We start from the raw sequence: 26,467 nt of genomic DNA, 5'->3' as shown, positions 1-26,467 counted from the left end.
AGCCAATAAACGCGGCGGAGGCGTGACGTGACAAGCCGTGAATTATGCACCCACGTATAGAAGACTCCTCCGCGGAATGTCATTGTGTTCTCCGCATGTTAATTTAATTTACCTGCGTAGTCAACCGCCGCGTAATGTCTACGATATTGGCACAATCATCCCGCGCTTGCCACGCAGCTACGACTCAATTACTCAGATATTTCTATGTATGTTAGTCTGTCACTGGGGATTAATTTGTAATTGATACTGAGATTATTTGCTGACTTGACACTACGGAGATTAATGTTTAAGTAAACATCTGTAATTACAAACTGTTACAATGTCATGTTTGCTGACATTCAAATCCTAAATACATTAACCGCATAGTTAGTGTTTGTTACATATATTATAACAAGCGCAGGTACGACAGACTAGAAAGGTGTGTGAATATTAATCGGATCAGCAGCAACAGTAAATCAACACTACACAAATGAAGCGCGAGAATTTATTTATGCAGTAATTGGGCGCAGTACAACACGTTCGTTTTCATTAACTATCCATTGTACGCGCCACGCCACCGCCACGCCACCGCCACGCCGCCGCCACGCCACCGCCGCGACCACGCCACCGCACCGCCTCGTCCTCACTCACACACTGTTAAGCAGATTAACGCGGTGTCCTGCGTGAGCGACGAACGCGACGCGACGCGACGCTGCGAACGCGACGAACGCGATCAACTCAACGGCATGCCCTACATGTGGCCTATGTGACAGTCTGCGGCAAGACGCGACGTAACGCGCACTTGATTTGAGTGCGACCAGATGCGACAACACGAACTACAACGTATGTGGAATAGGAACTCATTTGTGTATTGGTAACTTTTTAGTATTGTTTTCTAAACTGAGAAATGTCATGGCAGGGTTGTCAAGATTTGATAGGTTGTAAGATTAGAATAAACAATACAGAAGTGTTTATTTTCAACAAGTGACCCACATCGTACATATTTGTAATGGTTGATTCAGAAGCGTTGATCGCCGCAGTGCGTGAGCAAAGATTGTTGTGGGACAAAAAACATAAACATTATAGGAATCGTTTATTAGTACAAAGAAGTTGGAAGAATGTTGCCGAAGCAGTAGAATGCACAGGTAAGTTTTAATTACATTATTACAAGTTTAGTAATTGACTCTTGCAATCATTTTGTTAATCTTTACTGGCTGTTCTTCTGGCCTGCCGCTTCCGCTAAGTGACGAAACCTTCAATGTTCATTAAAATAATTCGCGAATATCTCTCTTGTATGTATGGCTGCCTGACTTGAGGCATTATATCTTCTGATCTTCGAAGATCAGGGATGAAGTTGACGCCAAATTTCGCAATTACTCTCAAGATCACGTATTATATTGTGAAGTAGAGTTATAGCTTTTATAGTGTTAATTGTATTTCAATATCTGTCTCAAGTGGCGTATTAAGTAATCCAAATCTTGACGCTATTGAACCAAAAGAACACTCAACGACCATCCTGGCTCGAGACAATCTATGGTTGAACCGCTCTTTAATATCTCCCTCACTGACATTTTTTTGTGAGTAAGGCTTCAGAAGGTATGTTTTTAATGGAATGCAGCATCACCCACAAATACAAAAGGCGCTTTAATGAGGGTATTAGGTAAAAAGTCGGGTTCCGGTATTTGTAATTTTTGATGTTCTATTGCTTGTTTTAAAGTACATGCGTCAAAAACTCCAGCGTCGTTATCTTTTCCATAGGCCCCAATATCAACCATTATAAATTTATAGTTTGCGTCAGTTAAGGCTAGTAATACAATAGAGAAAATCCCTTATAATTGTAGTACATAGAACCAGATTTTTTTGGTTTCTTAATACGTACGTGTTTGCCATCAAGGCTACCAATGCAATTAGGAAATTGCCATTTCTCCCAAAAATCTTTTGCGATACTTTTCCACAGTTCCGTTGTAGGTATAGGCATATGTTTTATTACTAAAGTCTTCCAAATTGCAGTTCTTTCACTATGTTTGAAATGGCAGTTTTTGATATACGGAAATTGAATGATAACTTTCTATATGGTGTTCCAGTAACCAAATATCTGTAAATAATAATATTGTTTTAATTTCAGCTGATGATGTAAAAAAGAAGTGGAAGAATTTAAGAGATTCGTATAACAGAGAGCTTAAAAAGTAGAAAAGCCAAGATCGGGTTCGGACGCAGATCAAAATGGTCAATATCAAGGCGATTGGCCACATTTTGAATCAATGCAATTTTTGAAGACAATTTTGAAACCTCGTAAAACGACGAGTAATATTCAAAATAACATATTAGATGAAGATGACATTATTGATGATGATACAATGATGTCTATTCTTTCTGAGCAATCGGCATACAATACGCAAACCGATGAATCGCAGTTCAATACAGATGATACCAATTTGGAAACAATTGATGGCCCTACGGCACAGATACTACATGATACCTCGACACCTGGACCGTCGTATACCCCATCGCGAGCTATTGGAATGTTGGCTAACCAAAAGGTACAAGAAGGTGGAGCAAAAAGTATTGAAGAAACCTTAATAACACTCGAACGAGAAAAGATAGACCTAATGAAGAAAAATTTAAATGAAGACGACGACGACTTGAACTGGTTCAAGTCTATAATGCCGTATGTGAAAAAACTACCATCTCTGAATAAATTATTATTTCGGACTAAGGTTCAAGAGATGCTCATCAACGAAATATCAAAACTGAATACCCCATCAAACACAGAATCTTCAATGACCCCTCATTGAAGATTCTGTTTTTGATGGGGTATGCAGTTTTACTACTTCACTTCTGGTGACTCATCTCAGTGATAATTTCATTATAATTAAAATACACATTTTCAATAATACAATATAATGTAGTTTTATTTCCATGTACTCACCGCAATGTCAAAAGTAATCTTTCTTCAATAGAAATGGGTTTTTGAAAATTTGTTGTTTTTAATTGAAATTCAGACTTAATATAACAAATAATGTAATCGAAAGTAGTCGGTAACACTCCACAATATTGTTTAAACATTTTAGAATCGTTTCTTAATTTTGGATATAAATGATGGAACTCGCCAAATGTGTTTCTTTGTAAAAATATTATATTTGTTTTCTTTCTGTGCTTTTTACGATATTTTTTTAAAGTCTGTACTTTAAATATGAACTTTCAAACAAAATTGTACTGTACTTCTCCATGATTCGAGAAGTAATGACCAAAATCACGTAGGACATCTGTCGCGTATAGCATCGCGTCGCATACGTCGCGTCGTGTCGCGTCGCGTCGCGTCGCGTTCGTCGCTCACGCAGGACACCGCGTAAACGTTAACTTTTTTGACCACTGCACGTTACTTTTTCGGCGACATCCCTCGGCAGAATCTTAATGAGTCCACCAAACTTTTAATTAATTCTGCAATTTAAGTATGCTTTAAATAAATTACTTGTATAAAATCATAAGCGGTGTTGTTGGGAACCACAAAAAGTTCAGCATTTTTTTACAAAAAAAAAAAATGTTAATTGACTTGAAACATACACAACAATGTACTTACGCAGAAACTCTCATTTATGAAAAATGTGCTTGCCTGGTCTATATAAGTACTTGCATGTCACCTAACGCTTTTAACACTAGACAAAGGTTTTGAAGTCTGAATCAAAGTACGAGGTAGAAGCACTTAGCCTTAATGTACTCGCACTAGCAGGTACCTGCGTGTCCTACCCGTACTGAAATCCTTATCCTTTGAAGTACTGACATCAAATAGTGTTTTTGACCTACATAATGCACTAATATTTGAGTGCTCACTTTTATCTAAGTATGGTTCTTCTGTATGGTTTTACTTGGAAAAATGAATTTAAATCAAACGCACTATTACTCCACGAGAAAGAGCTTTGACAACTACATAAACAAAACACAGTTCGAATAAACGTTTTCAAACACAAATGCGATAAGTAAACATAATTGTAACAAGTAAAAAGAGTTACAAAAACCATCTCGGCAGCGGGGCGCACAGTGGTGCGATTCGCAAATATTCCGTCAAAGAGTGGCGGCCCTTTGATGTCACATCATGTATTCATGCAGGTGGTTCGTTTGACTACCGATTCTACTCACTACGGGATAATTTGCTTTACGATGGGGCCATACTGCCGCGAACTACTTCTATACACGTTTACGTCAGCCTTCAAAACCACACAAACATTATTGGTTGACAATTTCAAACATGGTTTTCTGTGTTAATACTTTTCAACTCTTTTGACCAGCATGAAAGAGTATTTTTTACCAAGATTTAGAAAACTTTTTTCTACTTTTAGGCTGTGTCGTTAGTAGAATGGGCCTAAGCCCTGTCTAAACTGAACCTTCAACCACATTTATGGTTCTTAATCCTCGGTTTCAAAGGAGCTTTATGTTCGTAATTTCGGCGATTTTCTGGCCCGACGCCCTTTGTACCTCTCGGCTTTAAGACCGTTGCGCGTAGGACTGTTCATTTAAGAGTAAATACGTGAGTACCTAGGCACTCCCCGGCGCGGGGGGGACATGTGTCGTCCCGAGAATAACACGCGCTCGCTTTACACAAGGTGTATGAATCACAAATTACGATTTTTTTGCAGCTGAAAGCCTCACGTAGAATGTGTAGCATGTCATACGAGTGACGTGTAACGTACTAATTTTATCAAGGACTGTTTATTTATAAATAGTTATAAAGGAGCAACGCTTTTCAGAATGAACGTGAATCCTGATAGACACGTTATGTATGAACATAAACACATTAAATTTCACATTTTCGTGGCACATTGTTGTCTACACGTATTGTTGAACATTTATCAACGAGAACTTTAACTGAGTGTGTATTTAAATTGAAGTGTTATCTCGCGTGCTGTAAAACACGACTGCAACATTCCTGATTTCGATTCAATTTATCATAATAGTATCAGCTTCGAGCTCAGAATGTAAACGACCTAATATACATAGGTATCGATACCATGGTCGCAAATATAAGCAATCGTAATATATTACATAAGATATACATAATGAACAAGTTATCTGGTTGCTCCAACTACATGTCGATCTAATCCGCGCAAGAGCCGTCCAACAAGTATTAATATCTATGACAAAAACAGAGATACTTGGCGAGGAGACAAGAAGTCGCTAACTACCCCCCCTCCCTCCGCTAAGTTGGTCTAACGAGGGAATTAGGTTACTATGTAGCGAGAATACGATCAACAATAACTAGGTATTCGTATTAAATATTATTTATAGTATATAAGTTTTCAGTTGAATATCACGAGTATCGTGTCGATGTTCGGTATCTACGAGTATATTTCTACTAGGAGCATTCCGACAGATATCGATGTCAGCGATATTACATTCAGACGACATATTCTAACTTTGACTGTATTTTGGCAATGCATCGGAAAATACTTTCCGTCTGTCAGTTTGCATCAATATTTCCGTCTGTCAGTTTGGCATCAATACTTTCCGTCTGTTCAATCGAGTAGAGATATGTATTTTGGTTGTTAAACAGACAAATTAACTTAAATAGCTTAAATGAGGCAACGTTTAATGAAAACAAGACTCCTGGTGGTTTATACCTATCAATGTTGCGAATGAAAAATGTACGAACTCGTGTAAAAGTTCGGCATCGTCAGTCAACACAGCGGTTTCGATAAACCTGGGTTATTTTGTGGACCTTATGTTACGTAATGAAACGTGATCTGCTGATCCTGCTGAACAATGAGATTGATTGTTTTTAAATGGACGATGACGGAATACAACGACGGCTTTAAAAATAAAATGCTGTTTATTGCTTCAGCGTTACATTTCAAGAGACCAAATGGCAGAAAATTAATTAGAGTGTTACTCACTATAACATATCTATTGTGTAGGTTCATACAGCTTTAATTATCGTCTATTGACATAATTTCTATTGTATGAAACAATCTCAACATAAATGAAGAACCTACGAGAGTAATTGAGTTCGTTATAATTATTGGGTTCGCTTTCTTGTCGGTCCTTAGCAAATAATTACAATGAACCGTCTGGCCTGTAGCACCGGTTCATATGAACAAAACAAGTCTGATTAATAATAAATGCCCTAACGTCTGATCCCGAGCTGTTATTCTGTTAGCTAATTAAAATCATTATGGTCAGTCTATCCAGAGGATTTATCTGCGTGAGAATTTACTACATAAAATCGTAAATTGGGGCAGTCGCTCTCGTAGGAGAATATAAATTAAATGGGAAATTATAAGTGTAGCCACAAAATTATTTATTGGACACATGATTAACTTCTAATTTTATAACTAAGCAACGGGGAAATGACATAGCCTCTAATAAACTAATTCGTCTTTTTTACAACGCCAACTAAATATTCTATAGAAAACTTCAAGTAAAGATCATCAATTATTGTGACTTGTCCTTCTTATTTATACATTGTCATCTAATTTACTAACTCGGCCTCGTTTTTATGATATTGCCATTACCTTCAATTAAAAAACATTTATTAAAATTGAAGTTAGTGACGAAAACGAATCGCTGCAAAACCAACTCCACGTAGTCTTGTCTGCCCTACCCCTAGAGTGCAATTCAAAACCCCGTAGGCGCGGAGGGGCGAGGCTGCCTGCGAGCTGAGCCGCAGGTAGTTTTAACGCTCGCCGACGCGGCTGAGGCTGGACGGCTGAGCCAGCCAGCAAGCCAAAGCTGCGGTGGTGAGCGTTAAAACCATCTGCGACGATAAGCTCGCATGGGACCGCCGGAGCCCCGCAGCACCGGAGCCACCGGAGCCGGAGGTGACAGAAGCGATGCTTGCTGCATGTCGCTTGCTTACATTTTAAACGTACTGAGTTAAAAAATTAGAAGCTAATTAAATATATTTTATGATGTCATTTAATAGTATTTTAGGAGTTTACTGTCAGAATGCATGCTACAAATTTAGATGCTAAATAAAACCATCATGCTGAGTTGTATTTAGAGTGGTTTACTTAGAAGATAACTAGTGGCTAAGATAGTTTTATTTAGATGCTCGTTAATTGTGGCTGACTTAGTAATTTAGAAGGCAACATACATTTTTGGGGGCGAATAATGATATTAAAAAGAAGCCTGTTTAATTAGCACCCAAATTAAATCAACAGACCGCTCCGTTTGAGTTATGTGTACTTAATGACGTAGCTGTGCTTTTATAAATATAGAAATAAAACATGAAGTATATTTGCAGTGTCGCGGTAACGAGCGGCGGTAATGTCAATAATGAGCGGTAATATATCGGCGGCGAGTGCAGCGCACACAAGGCACGCGCCGATATTTTGCGCAAACAGCCGTATTGCCGATACCGGGATTGTTTCTGCCGCGTATCTCCGCCGCCGTACACAGTTATTAAAAGACTAGCTTCTGCCCGCGACTTCGTACGCGGATCCTGTCCCTTATGCCAGCGACTATGGGGTCAGCAAAATCAAAGATCTGAATAGTCGCAATAGACGTGACCATAGGGATAAAAGTAGTGATTCTAATTAGACCGCATTTAAGTTGTGTGTGGCAAAAATATTACACGTAGGTATTATTTCGTAAAAAAACATTAAATAGATGACAAAGTCGTGGTGACTTAGTGGAATTCGTGGTGGTTTAGTGGGTAGAGAACCAATCCTCAAGTATGAGCGTGCGTCTTTGATTCCAGGTCTGGCAAGTGCCTGCCAATGCAACTTTTCTAAGTTCGTATGTACTTTCTACGTATATTTTGGATACCAATGACCGTTATTTGGAGGGGATGTTAAACTGTAGGTTCCGACTGTCATTGAACATTCTTGGCAGTCGTTATGGGTAGTCAGAAGCCAGTAAGTCTTACCAAGGGGTAACCGGGTTGTGGAGGTCAGATAGGCAGTCGCTCCTTGTAAAACACTGGTACTCAGTTGCATCGTGACTGGAAGTCGACCCTAACATAATTGGGACAAAGGCTCTTGAGATAATAACGACAATAATAATGAGATATATGCACCGCAAAACATCTGAGGCTGATGACGGGGAGTAGCGACCCCGCGGGGCTATATATACTGAGTTCTCCAGGGAGAGTATACTGTCCCCCATCTCCGGCCGGTCGGAGTGAACCATGACGGGGGTAGGTCTCACGCCTCTGGCTTGGCTTGGCCGTCCAGAGTGGAGTCGCTAGAGCAGGATTAGTGGCCCTGCTCGGAGGGTAGGTGCCTCTGGTAGCACAGGGAGCGCGTAATCCGCGTTTAAAGTCCGCCGAGGTATCCTCACCCTTCAGCCGCTCATGTCCCTATTGCCCTCTTGTTGCTATTCAGTGACTGGTTACAGTAAGTGAGGTGGCGAGTCTCCACCTGCCGTTTTTACATGTACCTAATACATTGTCATCCACTAACATCCCATCAAAATAGCCCAAGTAGTTTTCCTCCATAGTTAGCAATAGTTTAGCACAGAACCGGGGATTGTCTTTTTTTTAACGACGTCCACCGGGGATTGTCCTTGGGTTCATTTCTATAGTGTATAAAGGGATAATCGTCGGTTTTGTGTCACCATTTCATTAAAGTTGTCTCAAAAGGGCTTCAGCGTGTTGGCTTCGACCCCACGTTTGCCTCCCAAAAATTTGGAACTCTGTAGTCCCGAGGTCTGGAAGAGATATACAAAATAATAATGAAGATAAAACGCAACAAAGTTAGAGAGTGGAGGCTCGTGACGCCACGTCTAGGTATGTAAAATTTGTACTAAGCAGTGACTTAACACGAAATTCAAGCGTTGTTGTATCTTCGTTATTATTTGTTTGTGAGAGAGAGAAAAAAAATGCGTGTCCATTATTTTAGGGTTATCTAAAAGACGGACTAATTACTTATTTTGATTCACTATACCTATTTCATAACATTCATTTCTATACATTTCAAGTGTAGTATTGCTCTTGAAGTTCCACATCAGGTGTTCCAGATCTTCGATGTTTACACGTCAATAGAGAGTGCTTATCAGATTGAATAACTTTTGCTAAAACGTCATACCTCTATATGCTATAGTCTAGCTGGGCCCCTGGAGTTCCACATCAGGTGTTTTAGATCTTCAATTTGTATAAGTCAATAGAAAGTGCTTATCAAATTGAACAACTTTTGCTAAAACGGCATACCTGTATATGGTACAGAGAAGCTGGGCTCTTGGGGTTCCACATCAGGTGTTCCAGATCTTAAAATTTATAATCTCAGCTGAAAATGCTCATCAAATGAAACAATTTTTGCCACGGCACCATATTTGTATCTCTTATAGTTTTATTGGTCTGTTGGAGTTCTGCATCAGGTCTTCAAGTTTCGAAGATAAATTATAGCCTATATGTTGACCAGGCCTAATACTGATACAACAAAGAAAAAATCATTGAAATCCGTTCAGTAGTTCGGAAGATTAGCGTGTACAAACAAACAGACATACAGACATACAGACATACAGACATACAGACAAACAGACAGAATTTTTTTTTTGGATTTGTGCTCCATTACTGTTTCTAAACCCCACCCAATTATTATTTTTTTAATATATTCAATGTACAGACACAGTTTTTTTACAGATTTATTATATGTATAGATAAGTCGAAATCCGCCAGGATTTGTCAATTAATTGTTCCGTTGTAAATACGAAATGTTCATCGAGGCCTCGTTTCTTGTTAAGCCGGGGTTTACGGGAAATGCGCAATTGATTTTTAAATGGGTAATATAATTTGTGAGTAATTTGTCATTCATTTTTACGATAAGCCGACAGATTTTAAAATGAACATTAATAATTAAGAATCAAACGAACTTACCTGGTGAAGTTTGATTCCAATTATGCGAGGGTCTCAACCGAAGACGATTACATTTTACTTGCAGCATTACATGATATGATGCTATCTTCGTCACACCTTTAAAGCTATAATATCTAAAAAAAAGAAACCTGTATCTTCTGTCTCACTCCCCCCTACTCCCGAGTGCGCGCGCCACTGCTTGTCATTATTTAGAGTACTTTTTGTGTTATTGCAAATATTTATTTTTTATTTTTCTGGGTAGGGTGGGATGGGATGTAATCGTCTTCGGTTGAGACCCTCGCATAATTTGAATCAAACTTCACCAGGTAAGTTCGTTTGATTCTTAATTATCCTTCGGGTCTCAACCGAAGACGATTACATTTTACTTGCAGATGTTTAGAGCAACGTAAATCAAAAAAAAAAAAATAAAAAATACGTTAGAAAATTAGGAAAATTTTAATTGAAGAACAAAATTGCTAGATTTTGTACAGCTTAATCATATAACATAAGAACATTTATTACCAGACAATATACATTTATCGTTTTCTTAACATAATTTGTTAATAAAATAAATGCAATTGATACTGCAGTTACGAGCTATATTATCACAATTATTTACGTGCCGAATAAGGCATTTACAAAATCATTATTATTACTGTTAGCAGTATCCCTACGGTAGTATTTAAAAAATACGTTGGAGGTATTACTCCAACCCGCGGCCTTGCGGACCACCTCTAGATTAACTCCAGATCGGTAAGCGGCAGATGTGGAAGCCGAGCGGGTACTGTGAGCTCCAAATACGGAAATATCTATGCCGCTTGCCTGCAACACTGTTTTAACCCAGCGTGCTAACGTCTGAGAACAAACTTTTTTATGAGGTCTACGCACTCCAATAAACAAGTGTTCCTCAGGCAAATTATGCCGCAAATCTCTGGTCTTTTCAATATATGTTTCAACTGCCAGAGCCGGACAAATACTGGGGTTTGTGCGAATAAAGGGCAATCTGATGAGTGGTTGGCAAGCCCCGGGCTTTGAAGTTTTAATTAAATCGCTAATTTTAATCACAATTTCATTGTCATGTTTTGATATATTTTTTAATTTTATAAGACTAATAGTTTGCATCCTTTGCGCAGATGCAATTGCTAAAAGAGAACAAGTTTTGTGTGATAAATCAACTAAATCAATATTATCATAGGGATACATTGTTGAAAGATAGTTCAGCACTATATTTGTGTCCCAAGTAGTACTATATTTTGGAGTTGGAGGAGCTAGCCTATACACGCCCTTGAGGAAACGATTGACACAGTCATTAACCGTAACATGAGTGCCTAATATAATTGATAAAGCAGACCTGTGTGTATTTAAACTACTATAGCTCGCACCTTCTTCAAATTTTAATGTTAAAAAGGACAAAACTTTGGAACTATCAGCTTCGAAAATATCCAAAATTTTGTCTTTACAATATATCCACCAAGATTTAAAAGAACTACTATATTGATTTAAAGTACTAGCTGCAAAGGAAGCTATCATTATGTCTAAGGACGCTGGTGGAACGCCGCGCTTAATCATTGATTGCCTGACAATCTGGCTGCCACCAGGATAAGACTCGTATGGAGTGGATGGTGAATTCTGAAAGGAGAAAGTAGTAAGAATTTATCTGGTCCGAAGTACATTTTTTCGGATACAACAAGCCTGGACCATAAAGGGTACCAAGGCTGGGATGGCCAATAAGGTACCACAACGATACCTATTGCTTTTTCCGTTATAATTTTTTCGAGCACTCTTGTGATCAAGCAAAACGGGGGGAATGCGTAAAAGTTTATATTTTTCCAACAAATTGTGAATGCGTCTACAACCTCAGAATAAGGGTCAAGTTTCCACGACGCGTATCTTCTACATTTATAATTTTGAGCACTAGCAAAGAGATCAAATTCTGGTTCTCCTAAGGACTTGATAATTTGCGAAAAGACATAATCTGAAACTTCCCATTCCGTATCGATATTGATTCGCCGAGATTCTCGATCTGCTAAAATATTATCAGACGACTTGACATAAGATGCAAATACGAAGATCCTTTTTGACTCACACCATTGCCATATCTTTCGTGCAAGATCATTTAAATGTGGGTATTGAATGCCCCCCATTCGATTTATGTATGAAATGGCCGTTGTGTTGTCAATTCGTAATAAAATATTGCATTCTTGTAAGTTAGTAGTAAATATTTTTAGCCCATAAAATGCGGCTTGTAACTCCTTTTCATTTATGTGAAGGGCCAATTCGTTTGATGACCAGTTGCCATTAGCACATTGATTGCCGCATGCCGCACCCCAGCCAGTACTTGAGGCGTCAGTGAAAATTTCCAATAAATAATAGTCATTTTTACGAATAGGTGAAAAAGAAGTCATAATTTTATTTGTCCACCATAAAAGATCATGTTTAAGGCTTTCCTCTAATTTCATAAGTTTGTTATAGTTGTCTGTATAATCTAACGCCAAGAATTTTTCTCTTTCAAACAATTTAGTGTACATCCAGCCGTAACTGACAGCTGGGCATGCGGCAGTCAAAAGTCCTATGAATTCGGCAAAAAACCTAATGGTACATCTAGTTTTACCTAAGATCTCCGATGCTCGATTTTTTATCCGAATTTTCTTCTCGTCTGGTAATTTAATAGTCATGTCCGTGGTGTTAAAGATAAAACCTAAGAATTTACAAGTCTGAGTAGGTACCATGACACTTTTCTTAATATTGATGATGAACCCTAAAGATTCCAGAAGAGCACAGGTATTGCTGACGTTTTTTAAGCAGTCAGAGTACGAGCTGGCCAGGCATAAAAAATCATCAAGATAATTGACTGATAGAAAACCAGATAAACGTAGGTATTCTAAGACGGGCTTGAGAAATTTTGTGAAAACCAACGGTGCTGTGCAAAGGCCGAACGGAAGGACGTTAAATTCGTATAATTGTGACTTCCATCGAAATCGTAACTTTTTTCTGTCAGGTTTATTTATTCTAATCAAAAAATATGCATCTTTAATATCTATTGTAGCCATGAAATCATTTCGATTCAATAGTCTGAGTGCCGTCCGGTAATCCTCCATTTTAAAATGATCAGTTTTAATAAATTTATTAAGTTCTTTTAAATTCAATATGAAACGATGAGTTCCGTTCGGCTTAGGCACTGTGAAAATTGGCGATACAAACTGGTTTTCACAAAACTCGCAAGGTGATATGAACTCAGCACTTAGTAGTTGAGAAACACATTGATCAATTATTTTAATTTGTGATTGCGAGTTACATGCATTATTTTGTGGCTCCGATGTTTGTGAGGGTTCTACAATGAAGGGTATTTTATACCCCTGAATCCAACTCAAAATGATCTGATCTTTAGTAATGTCATGCCATTTATCATAAAAATATGATAAGCGGCCTGCAACAGGTACCTGTCTGACGTCCTCTTCGTCTATCGTCTCCGCGTCTGGTGCCGCGCGTTGCTGGTGGGGCGGCGGACTCGCGGCGCCTCCTGTCGGCGGTCCCTCGGTGGTCGACGCGGTGCTGGGGTCGGCCGCGGCTGGACCGCTGCTGCTACGTGCGGCGGCGCCCCCCTCGAGTTTAAAGCACCCCTAGTTTGTGTTGCTGACAGGGTCCTATACTGAGGACGCTGAATTTTTTGTTTAATTTCAGAACCAGTCTTGTTTATGGCTTTCGAGGTCTTAATATGTTCTGATAATGCAGATCCAAACAGATGCTCATCGATGTTTGTATTTTTGACGGTATCTTTAATGCTTCTATTGAGAGTACTAAGCGCTGCATAACGCCGAGATAGCGACTCTTTATAATGGCTATCACATACGAGCCGACCGGCATCGCTGAGGGATTTAATAATATCCTGAGGTACTGTATTATTAGATGACAAGGCCCAATTCAAAGCTCGTCCTATAGCTGCAAGACTATTAGCAAGTTGATTTTGTTTGCTTTGACTGTATAGATCTTTCTTAATATTAACATCTGACAGAGCTGCCTTGATTTCTAAATTTAATTTAGGAGCTTTCATGTTGGGACAATTTTCTGGTGGTAAGTAGCATTTCATTAGCTCCATTTGTGTTTCCTTAGATAACCCGTTGACTAATATATGCGTCCACCTTGACGCAATGTCTTTATGAAGACTATCTCCATAATTTTTTTGATTGGTAGGGTCCTCGCCTAGTAGTTGTAGAATATCTGGATCTAATGTAAATATATTCTCATCTACCGTCGGTGATGCTTGGGCTTCTTCTGCAATCGTTATCGACTGGCCAGCCTGCGCAGGTGCTACCGATTCTGCTGTAGGCACAGTAGGTGGTGCCGTCACTGAAACCAGTGTAGACGGTCCGGCGATTGGTTCTGCTGGGTCCGACGGAGAATCATCGTGGATGTTTATGACCTCATTTGCGGTATCTTCTCCTAAGGGGAAGCAATACAATAAACGAAATCAGATCTCAGACGATCAGATTAATGCAAATGCTGGGTTAACGTGGAAATACACCCTCGACACCGCTTTGCGTGGGAGTGATGCCTCAACATGCTATAGGTACATGGAGATGATGCCTCAACACGTTTTACGTGGAGAAATTGCCTCAACACGATTTACGTGGAGAAAGAAAAAACACCTCAACACGATTTACGTGGAGAAAAAGAAGAAACACCTCAACACGATTTACGTGGAGAAATAAAGGCCTCGACACAATTTATGTGGAGAAGTAGCCTCAACACGAATGTGGAGAGAACACGAACAAGTCTCGACACGATGTACGCGGAGAAAAAACTAATACACAGTTTTCACAGTGATAGTACTTACACGATTTACGTGAAGTAAATATTTCCTCATCATGGTGCACATGGAGCTACCAGTGGGTACTTATGATTATTTATCATTATGTAGGAATGGCTAACTACGACGATCAAATTGCTCACAAAATTAAATATTACAATTTGTGGGTACTTGGTAATCACTAAATTATATTTGCATGAAAACTGACCAAATTTATAAGTATTATGCACTTGTAATAAGGTTTTTATTTACCTGGCATATCCGCGTATTGTTCATATTCATCATAATAACGAACCGCGTGGTCGCTTTCTTCCGATGATGATAAACGCTGTCTTTTCCTTAATTTTGATTCCAACTTCTTAACTTTCCGCAAAATACTATTATAATCACTATCTCTCGACCTTGACCGCTTTCTTTTTCCCATTTTTCAAATTACTGAAAGCCGTTACGAAAGTAGGTGTGATTCCGATAACACAAAAACACGTAATGACAAGCAGTGGCGCGCGCACTCGGGAGTAGGGGGGAGTGAGACAGAAGATACAGGTTTCTTTTTTTTTAGATATTATAGCTTTAAAGGTGTGACGAAGATAGCATCATATCATGTAATGCTGCAAGTAAAATGTAATCGTCTTCGGTTGAGACCCGAAGGATAAATATAGATAAATTTAGTTCGTTTTAGTTCCTTAGGGGTATAAAGGACATTGTTCAATTTTGGCCTAAGAACCGATGTGAATATAAATTATACTATAATTTTTATTTATTTTTATATTGTTTGAAACATATTTTCGTATTCCACGGACACTTCAAATAAAAAAATTCCAAATAAAAAGTAGGGTCACAATTATTGATGCCTTATAAAATGTTTCCGTCGGCCAGTGCTGCCAGTTTCGGAAGTTTTCGGGATTTCGGTAAATACGGATCGAATTGAGAACCTCCTTTCCGAAGTCGGTTATTAAAATTAGTTGCTAACACTTTATTCATTTAAATACCTAAACTGACTAGCTAGAAAAAAACTAGTATTTGTATAATGTTTTAAGATGGTTTTGAGCGAATCGCGAATTTCTAGCTTGGCACTCGAGTAGGATTATAGTTTTCGTAATTGGCACCACTGGTGTACTTCAGTCAGTTTGCTAGAAGTCAGTTTGATAGCTTTGCGACTATCGTTTCTTTTGTGATTTTCTATGCGTTTCATGGTTTTATTCTATATAACAACTTTGGCTTGATTACGGACTCCGATTAGATTGCGTACTTGGTAGACTCGGCTTTGTGTGAAGAACTGGATTTTACTAGCAATTTCGGATATTGCTCTGTCTGTGATCGAATTTAGTTATATTATAATTACAACAATGGATGCAGAATATAGTATATTGTATAAATTGTGGATCTGCTGGAGGTTCTTTGGTATTAGAAAACGAAGATATACTTCGTTGCATACAACAATGGACCGTTCCCCGTATGGTAAGTGGTCTACGAAAGTGTTTTTCTAATTTTGATAAGAATGTTACTACCTACTTATGTTTTCATAAGCACACAATTTCTCGGTTTTCAAATCAATTGCCACAATTGCAAGTTACTTGAAATTTACTAATGTTTTTTGTATTTATTATTACAGGTTGAAGCTCATGACCTTATATGTACGACGTGTTGGTCTCAAGCATAATAAGATGCAATGCACTGTTGGACGCAATTGTGTACTTTGTAAGAAGCTCCTACCCTCAGGCATACTGTTGCAATTGTATCTTTGGGCGTAGAACAGTGGGATGTTGTGCCCACATAATGACTATTATCTGGTATTTAAGCTGGGCGAGATACCAAAACTCAATTGAACCCCCTGCTCAGTTCTTAGATAATATATTATTGAGAAATATTGATGATTTAAAACCTTTAATTGAATATAAATATTGTTTTTATTGCACATCCTCGAAAACCTCTTTCATTGTTATTGGTAAACCTTACTTTAACTGTTAAATAATTTTGTGTGGTAATGACATTTTTAGTATGGTCTGTACCTTCTTGGTAATAGACCGCGGGTTCGATTCCCGCCTTATGGCATGTAGATAGCTAGGTAACTGTCTAATATAAAAGTAGTATCAATCATTTAAATAAATAATTCTCTATCGTAATAATATCGATATTTTATGAATTGTGGTGAATGGAACTCTTCCATTTTGGATACGTTTTATCACAAATCCAAAGTGGATTCACTATATATTAAGAAACGTAACGTTGAAAGCAAAAGCGTTTAGGTAGTTGTTTTTCATAAAAATTCTAAGCATTTATGAAAACTAGTCACACGCCCCGTCTTCGCACGGTGGCAATATAAAACCTTGGTGTTAACCTTCCTCTTGACCTACTCTATCTATTAAAAAAAAATAAAAAAAAATCGCACCCAAATCCATCGCGTAGTTTTAAAGATCTAAAGCATTCATAGGGACAGACAGAAAATGCAACTTTATAAAATGATCATTGTCAAAGAATTATCTTAAACTTGACTATTTACTATCTCTTTTCCTAGTATCTAGTAGAGTAGTCTTTTCCTAGATCTAGAAGAGAACATATAGAGCTGTACATAGTATTGTTGATATTTTGTATAGTGTAGTTTGATAACACTACTCTGATATTTCACGCAAGCTTGGTTATTTTTTATTTATAACCTCAAAATATTAACTTTTTCGTAATTATTTTAGTTTCCTGAAGTGTCCGTTCGTGAAAACTTATTTCATAGGATTCCATATAATTTTAAGAGTTTATAGAAGTCACTTTCCAGTCAAACGGTTCTTAGGCAGAACATGTATGGAGCCGGAACAATGTCCTTTACACCGGGTATAAAACACCTTCATTATTTTGAAACCGACTCACACTTGGCCATTTTCAGATTTTTCCCTTTACCTTGATATAAAGACCTACCTCCATGCCCAAGTCAATACGACCATTGGAAGTGGTCTAGGTTTTTGATGAGTGAATCAGTGAATCAATCAGTCAGTCAGTGAGTGTATAGTAAAAATAGCGATTTTCTGACGTCAATATCTCAAGACCTACAATAGGTATATTAATGAAATTTTGTACTTTAGATAAGTGAGGGGGTCTCAACAGATACTAGAAATTTGATATGCGTAAATAAAATAGATTTTGAGTTACAGGGGGGTCGAATTTGGCCCGAAATGGTTCGTGTAATATAACCCACGGCCGGTGTGTCGCTTTTTTTGCTCGAACTTGGCGGACACACTGCCGTGTGTCTAGATAACAGTCAAAACCAAGTCACATTAAAAACTCGTTTAAAAAATAAAACAACCTAGATTCCTTCGAAGTCTAAGCCAAAGTCTAAACGTATCTCAAGCATATACGAGGTAAATGAGCATATATTCGTCTGTACATAAGGACGCGCATACCTTGCCACAAGTACTGTCTATGCTGTGCCAAAATATGAAATTCAAATTTCGAGTGATGCACCTCGAGTCGTTACAAACTCGTTTGGTTAGCCTTTGCTGCACTTGATATATTTACATTCGTATATATTGCACGCGAACACACCCATGTGTAGAAACAGGCTAAGAAAATATTTCGATACAAATATTTAAACTTCAACCAGAAGATGTCTGGGATATGTACTGTTTTATACAGATACAATTTATATACTGAGTACGTAAACCTGAAATTAAGTAAGCACCTACAGAAATAAATAAACGTCTTATTTTACAGGAACGGGAACGGAAAGTTTTTAGTAATGTTTTAAAATTATCCTCATTTATAAAAAGTTTGTAATGTATCTCTTTTCAGTAAATAAAGTAAGCCTGATCATTTCATCTTAGTCTAACATTCTTATTTTTTGCTTGTCGCTTTAAAATCACAAAACTCAAAATTTGTTTGCGGTTCGCGCGTGACCAAACGATTTAAAATAAATTATTCTGAATTGCTAATGTTGTGATGTCGAACGCAAGGGGAAAGACAGGCGTCAATCTGTTTCAATGCAATATACGTGTGGGATTGAATGTTTCTGAATGATTGAGATGTGTGTAAGATGATGGACGTTTCTAAACGAATGAGTGGGAGTAAGAGGGAATGAATGAATGAGAGAGAGAGATTGGTTTGGAAATTTGGATTTAAAGAGGGAGGAGCTAAGAGATTAGACGATGTACCTAACGATTTTATGTAAAAAAATAGAAATAAATAGTTTAGATTGAAATTCAACGGTTATTATTGAATTACGCAAGTACTCCACGAACCCTGATCCCCACAGTTTTGGGGGCTCGTCCGGGATCAGTGCTGTGGATACGATTCGTACCGACGAACAAAGACGCCACGTGGAACGCCATTACGCCTCTGCGCGCCGCACCGGTTTCCTTCGAAAATTATTACGACGACGACGACGACTAACGAAAACTACGACGCTACGACTACGACGATTTCAAGAGGATGTCGAAGGATACTGATGCCGGTGGTTCACCAGACCACGAGCAACTCTGGTACACCAAGGACGCCGTTCCATCGTTCAGCGGGCAGGACAAGACGTACCCCGTCTCGAAATGGATTCAAGATATCGAGGATAATAAAGACATATTCCAGTGGTCACCAATACAACAGCTCATCGTCGCCAGGCGCTCGCTTACTGGTACAGCCGCGCTCTGGTTCCGAGCCGAAAAAACCTTCAAGACATGGGACGAGTTGAAAACGGCTATCTCAAAGGAATTTCCTGACACGTTGGATCAAAAAACAGTGCATGAATTAATGAGTGCGCGTAGAAAAAAACCCAGTGAGTCCCTATTAGAGTACCTATACACAATGAAGGAATTAGGAAAACGTGGTAAAATGCCGGACTATATCGCTATCCGCTACATTGTAGACGGGATACCTGACCTAGAGAGTAACAAGATCATGCTTTACGGTGTTACAACATATCCAGACCTAAAAGATAAGTTTAAAATTTATGAGATGGTGAAAGAAAAAATGAAGGCGAGAACATTGAGTGTGCGCAGTAAGCCTCAAGCGGTGAGTCACAATGATTATCATAAGCCATTTCAACCAAGATGTTATAGCTGCGGCGATCGAAGCCACATGTCAGACCAGTGCCCGAATAGCAGTAAAGGCAAGAAATGTTTCCATTGTAACGATTTTGGGCATATTTCGGTAGAATGTCCGAATAAGAAGCATGCAACGCCTTCAAAAACATTCATGCAATCAAGAAAAGATGGCGGCGGCGGTGAACGAACAACCCGAACAACTGAACGGCACGAATATCCACGGAGTCGCCCGACACCGGACGCAGCTACGCGACTTCCGCCGAAGCAGACCTACTTCACGAGTGAGATTGAGAACGAGAGCGATCGCGATGAGATCGACGACGTCGTGCACGATGTTCATGTTGTCAACACGGGTATGAAGTGCGCCACGATTCATGATGAACGAAACGCAACGTATGACAGTGACAGCTCATCAAGTGACGTTATCGATCAAGATCAAGATGTCAATAATAACAACAACATAGCACTGTTTACATCGAAATCGCGCCAGAAACCGCTGAAAACGGTGGAAATATGCGGTAAAACAACAGATGCGCTGGTGGATTCGGGCAGCGATATCAATCTTATTACGGATGAGTATCGTCGTCAACTAGGAATGAGTGTTAACGGTGATAGTGTTTCGGTCAGTGGTTTAGGTTTATCAGTGATAAAAACGAGTGGTTCGTGCACAGTGGACATTGTTATAGACAATAAGAAATACGAAAACGTTAAGTTTTATGTTATCTCGAAACGTGAAATGCCTTTTTGTATCATATTAGGCAATGATTTTTTACAAAGAGTGACAATGTGTATGAGTGGTAATTCTGTGTGGTTTGGTAGTAAAGATGACGAGTGGTTAAGCTGTATGTTGAGTGAGGCTTATGTGTGCTCTGATTTTCCTTCCACAGATCATATTAAAGATAACAAGGTGCGAAACAAAGTTCAACAGTTAGTTAAAAGTTACAAACCTCAGCAAGGTAAAGAATCTCCCATACAAATGAAGATTATTGTCAAGGATGATGTCCCTGTAGCACAACGTCCCCGAAGGATTTCATTGAAAGAACAACAAGAGGTAGAAACACAAGTTAAAGAATGGTTAGATAAAGGCATCGTTCGGGTAAGTCACTCTGAATCTGAATATGCTAGTCCCTTAGTACTCGTTTGGAAAAAGGATAGATCTGTGAGAAAATGTGTTTATCATAGGAAATTGAAGCCAAAGGTCCCTACAAATTTAGGAAAGTTAAAATGAAAGACTGTTATGATGTAGAAAAGGTATACAATGGAGAAGGAGACGGACCTAACAGAACTTCTACCTCTGTAGACAATATGAAGAAATGGCCGATTATAGGAGAATAAAGGTAATATTCTATTCTATTTCTGATGTAACAAACTTCATTTTATTTTCTAGTGAAAAAGAGATGTATGCCAGTTGATTTTATTTAGTTTAAGTATTGTTTAAAAATAAGTTTAACTGTTTGTCAAAAAAGTTGGTAGTCATGTTTAATACCTAAGATATTTTGTTAAATTCTAAGAAGATCCTTTGTTTAGTTTTAAAAAGATTTTTTGTTTAATTTAAGCCTTACGATGTAAACTCAATGACGTTTATTTGGTGAAGTGTCTGAGGACAGACACTCCGTCAGGATGACCGAATGTGGGATTGAATGTTTCTGAATGATTGAGATGTGTGTAAGATGATGGACGTTTCTAAACGAATGAGTGGGAGTAAGAGGGAATGAATGAATGAGAGAGAGAGATTGGTTTGGAAATTTGGATTTAAAGAGGGAGGAGCTAAGAGATTAGACGATGTACCTAACGATTTTATGTAAAAAAATAGAAATAAATAGTTTAGATTGAAATTCAACGGTTATTATTGAATTACGCAAGTACTCCACGAACCCTGATCCCCACATACGTATCTACGTACAGCTTTTGTTTTTCAATAATAAACGTTTCGCCACCTTCTGCCTAATTTAGCACGTAGCCTGAAACAGTAAAATCGGCACATGCTGCTGATAGATCCCTTCTTTTGCTGATAGCGAGAACTAAGTTGAAAAAAGTTTAGTAAGAGCATAAAAATATTAGGGAAGAAACGTGTTTCCCGATAGAAATGCTATAAATCTTTTTCGTTTCCCTTCGATCTAAAACAGATAACATTTAGTAACGTGCCTACAAAAGTGTATCTTGTCGATAAAACCTAACAGCACACAAATCGAACACTCGCGGAGCCGCAACCATTGATATTTAACCGCGCATAATATTTTCGTGAAATTTGCATCATCATTTTGCGTCAAATGTCGAATACGATTTCCCTTGTAGGCACGAACAGGTCTATTTCCATTTTCAAATGTCGGCCCGAAGCTAGAGGCTCAAGTGTTCCGTCAGAATATTTGAATATTTTAACATCGACGCCCGCGCCAAAATAAAATATGAATTTTTATTTTGTTGGTGAGTAACTCGATAAAAGATATCATTATATGATTAGGCATGGTTGATTAAACCTTTAGTTTTTCGATCAACTGCGAGCGAGAGATAAACTCAGTTACGTGCGATACAAAATAATTTGTATCGGTTTCAGTTATAGTTTTATACACAAAGTAACAGAATCTAATCTAACTTTAGAATAAATTAAGTTTGTGTTTGGTCGCCATGTTAACTGTATCGTGTGAGTTTGTGGGATGAAAACAATTTGAACACCGCCAGGGTCCGACCACTTTTATAGTGACCTCCGTACGTGGACCGAATCCAAACCGCAGGGCATTAAAGCTGCAATAGGCATATTGCGCCAGCCCCCGCGGCATTACATGCTAAATTCACAAACTTGACAACTCCTGGCTGGGGATACGCTATACATTGTTTATGTAATGCTTGTTTTACAAACTTCATTACTTATTTATGACCAACCATAGGACCTAACAATGGCTATTCAGAGCAGCCAATTAATTTGAAAAAGTTGATATTGTCAGTCCGTGTGGATTTGTGGAAAATATAGTTTAGTCATACTGTATTTAAAATTCTGGCAAGCATAGGACCAAACATAGCGTTATTCAATTGTGTACCTATATCGAATTAAGTATAGTAACGGTACAATGGATTTAGTGAGGCTATGGTTGCTGAATTGTAGCTTCATACTTCAGCGATTGTTTATTTGTTTATTAAATAGATTTAGAGCTTATATAACTTTACCAAAACGGCAACAAAAATCATTTTAACCTAAATTTTATTTATTTTTTTCAGCTGAGGACAATGCCTGACGCATACACACACCGCCCGGGAAGAAGATGGTGAGGTTATGTGGGGCTTGCATCCACTAAAAACTTCAGCTTTTGTGCCGTCTTCTGCCTTTTAGAGAGGGGCCACGAGGACCAAAGACGACTTTCGTGACCTCTCGGCATTACCCTACTGGTTATGGTTTCTCGTCTATAGTCAGCTCAGACAGGTCTTGACGGATGTTACTATAACCACAAGTCAATAACAGAATAATGCAGATGAACAGTTCCAAAAAAAAAATAACTTGTAACAACTGCAGTGAATACTCCTACCTTGTCCGAACAAACATACATAATGCCTGAAGTATAAGGAATTCGGGTCACAATGGCCCAGATCCAGAGTAATACTAAGTCTAAGAAAACCGACGGATTCAACAACATGCTCAACAAAAGGAAATTGGATGTAGATACTATTTAGCTTGCGCTTGTTGCTCTAAATATAGCATTATGTCTCTCAAATGTCCATGTTATGAAGTTTGTATGAAACAAAAGTGGCTTAAATAAATCATAAATAGAAATTTCATTATTTTGTTTAACTTAATTTATTTTTCAAAAGATATTTTCTTTTTTTTTTATATTTCGACGCTCCTATGATTTTGTCTCAAATTAAATGAATGAACCGAAACAAAAGTAAAAAAGATTCTATCGCAGCTGAAGTTCTCAACAGAATGGAGAAATAAGCGTGTTATTAGCAAACAAAAAGCAAACATATTCCTGTTTATTTTAAAACAAGCTACCATTGAGGATATCTTTTTACATTTCTACTCGCAATCTCGTTTGAAATCTTACCGGTTGTTCAAGCTGCATTTTATTAAAGTACGGAGACGGAAATAGACAAGCGAGAAGCTAAATATTCGAGTGAAAGAAGGCTAATTATTGTGTATTCCGGAGCTTCCAAACGTCACTAATTTGAAGGAAAAGAGTGTCATAATTAGTTGACTCCTCCTTCGCCACACGAACACGAAGGAAGCACTTAATTGCGATCCGAGCGTCGAAAGACTGATGTACGTCGCAACTACGTATGTATTTCTTATTGCTGGGGAATAAGGTTCAAATTGGGTCAAGTAAGCAACATATTCGAAGACGGAGCAGTGCAACGTTGCAGAGTTAAAATTGAACACATGGTGTCTGTCGGGCTGCGTTGACGTGATAGATAAAATATCACTTCCTAGAAACTTGTGTTGATATGTCACTTTCTTAAATCGATATCAAAGTCTGTTTCAAATTGCAATTATTTTAATGGATATCGTTTAGAAACAAAACACTAAGAATATTTTAATCAGATTAAGTGGATTAAGCCCTTTATTTATGCGAACCTTGAAAAGTAAAAAAGCGGAGACAAATGCTAAGCAAATTAGAGGAATTAAGTAAAGATTTCAGACTAATTAATTACGTTCATTTCAATTAACAAATTTGAGTATATTTAGATACGTAATTGATCTAATTAATTATCAATCGTATCTTGTATCTCGAGGAAACTCCGGTTCGCATTGAAATTCATTTACTAACTCAAGTTATATCGACGTCACTGTAACCAAAGATATAATGAATGGAGAATGTAAATGGCGATTTGCCTGAAAAAAATTTTACTTGTGAGAATTTAGACCAAGGGGTTTAGAAAGAGAAGAAATCCTACGCAGGCCCTGACTGAAATTAGGCTACGGGCAGTATGTACCCATTTCACCACACTTCTGGACATGAACCTTTTCCAAAACTCACTGAACTTTGAAACAAATATTGTTGGTTTAATCATAGGTATTTCATAAATATTCTCATCAAAGGCAACTTAGAATGAGTCTTAAAACAGCTCAATACCCCACCGGACATAAAACGCACCAATTATCCTTTAACACGTGAGCTGCTTATTAATAATTTTAATGAATTACAGGTTTTAATCAAATATGTTAACAAATGACGGCGTTACGAGCGAACTCCTAATAGGCATCCGGGCATAGGTAATGTAAGAGCGCGCGCATACTACAAACTTTTAGTTGGCTAATGATTATTTTGGGCTCATAAATTAGTATCAAAATGAAAGGAAATACACACGTAACAACGCTCAGGTATTTTTCCGGTATGAGACCGACTCAAAACTTTGATTATGTTCACAACTTTAAATAAAAAATAAATGTTTAAAAACTAAAAACCGAGCCAGTCATGTATTGTCAGATCATCATAACTCAGAGCGTGTGCAAAATTTCATCCTAATCGAAGACCGGGAAGTGGGTAAATTTAAGATTCCAAGATTTTCTTACACACATGGTTACAAGTGAAGCTAATATATGCGTGTTAAAAATAAACCTACCACCGGGATCAAGTCGGCCTACTAAAAAGTTTACAATGTGCGCGCCCGCTAAGGGTAGCCATTCAATGTCGCCCTGTTTTGTTTATTAATGAAGGGTAGACCTATGTCTACCCTTCATTAGTTTCTCTTGTCTTCATTAGTTTAGTAAATCTCTATAGATTTACTATCGTATTAAGCTCATAAATAAAGATTGTTAATTGAACTGTTATTGGTAAAGGGCTCGCGTGTGTGGTGAATAGGTTAGTCGATTTGAATGTTCACACACAGTTTTGGGTGTTTTGATTGGTAGGCCAGCTCGTCACAGAATTTGTAGGTACTTTGGCAACTTATGCCTACTAAACTTGTAGTCCATAAGGGTCAGTAGGAAAAACTCATTATGGACCGTGTGTACGCGTCCTTAAACGCATGATAATTTGTGTCCAGCAGCTTGACGTTTTCATTTTGTATAACATGATAACATTGGACGCATGTCTACGCGTGAAATCCGATCTCAACCATATTTCATATGTCACTAATTAAGTTTTGATATTGTAATTTAATATTTTTAGCAACTATCAAAATGTTATAACAAGAAAGTAGGAATATTTTCATCTAGACGATATTAGAATGTTACTGTAAAAAACTTTTGGCAATGAGATGCAAATTACAATAGTACTACTATAAAACATTATAACAGTAATGAACTTTAGTCTGAAAACTAGTAATAAGTCAATGTCTAGGCTTTAAAAGAGCGCTGTAATTAAAGTAAATGAACAAATCACTCTTTATACCAAATTAAAACGTGGTTAGAAATTTGAATGAGACCTAGCAGAGAGAGACAGAGTAAAAAACAACCGAGAAAAAGCACAAACTGAAAGATAAAAAAGTTATAGTATCTCAAACTAAGAACACTAGAATAGTCTACTAACAGATGGCATATTGACAAAAGATAGTGTTGAATATACATTTCCTACAAAAGTAATGATGGTTTATATTTTCCGCGATACAATAATAAATAAAGGATTGTTAATCTCTTGAGTAAATTATATTGACATGAATCCGAGAGTTATAGCTAACGAGCCGAACAATCAACTATGATTTAATGCAACAGACGAGATGGTAAATTAATTCCGTTGTTCTCGTCGCATTATTTTCAAGACGTGGAAATTAATTAAGGCGGTATACTCGTTACAAATGTCTACTTTTATTTGTTGAAAGAAAATTATCAAGGCAGCTTTCCAAATCTACGAATAGATGTAACTTTTAAATAAATTGAAGTACTCCATGTTCTGTATAGCGTCACAATACCGCTAAATACAGACATGTTTTATTGCCCTATGTACATAT

General features: G+C 37.9%; 2 protein-coding genes across 5 annotated transcripts in view; both read right to left on the bottom strand.

Annotated features, from left to right (window-relative positions):
* Positions 1-26,467, bottom strand: part of LOC124635872 (neurobeachin) — a 369,067-nt gene that overhangs the window by 257,344 nt on the left and 85,256 nt on the right. The window lies entirely within an intron of this gene.
* On the bottom strand, positions 11,263-15,196 carry LOC124635877. The gene is made up of 3 exons (XM_047171834.1): positions 14,826-15,196; positions 13,207-14,206; positions 11,263-11,395 (listed from the first exon to the last, which is right to left on the bottom strand). Exons 1-2 carry the CDS (start codon positions 14,995-14,997, stop codon positions 13,227-13,229), a joined length of 1,152 nt encoding a protein of 383 aa, XP_047027790.1. The 5' UTR covers positions 14,998-15,196; the 3' UTR covers positions 11,263-11,395; positions 13,207-13,226.

Source organism: Helicoverpa zea, chromosome 13, assembly GCF_022581195.2.
Source record: "Helicoverpa zea isolate HzStark_Cry1AcR chromosome 13, ilHelZeax1.1, whole genome shotgun sequence".
NCBI lineage: Eukaryota > Metazoa > Arthropoda > Insecta > Lepidoptera > Noctuidae > Helicoverpa > Helicoverpa zea.
The sequence above is the reverse complement of the archived record's forward strand: the minus strand, read 5'-3'. Positions and strand labels throughout refer to the sequence as shown.

What these genes read in the sequence shown, in the direction of transcription:
- LOC124635877 (XM_047171834.1), bottom strand. Translation starts at nt 14,997, where the DNA reads ATGGGAAAAAGAAAGCGGTCAAGGTCGAGAGATAGTGATTATAATAGT. An exon ending in ACAATACGCGGATATGCCAG is followed by an intron (nt 14,207 to 14,825) that starts GTAAATAAAAAC and finishes GCTTCCCCTTAG; the next exon opens with GAGAAGATACCGCAAATGAG.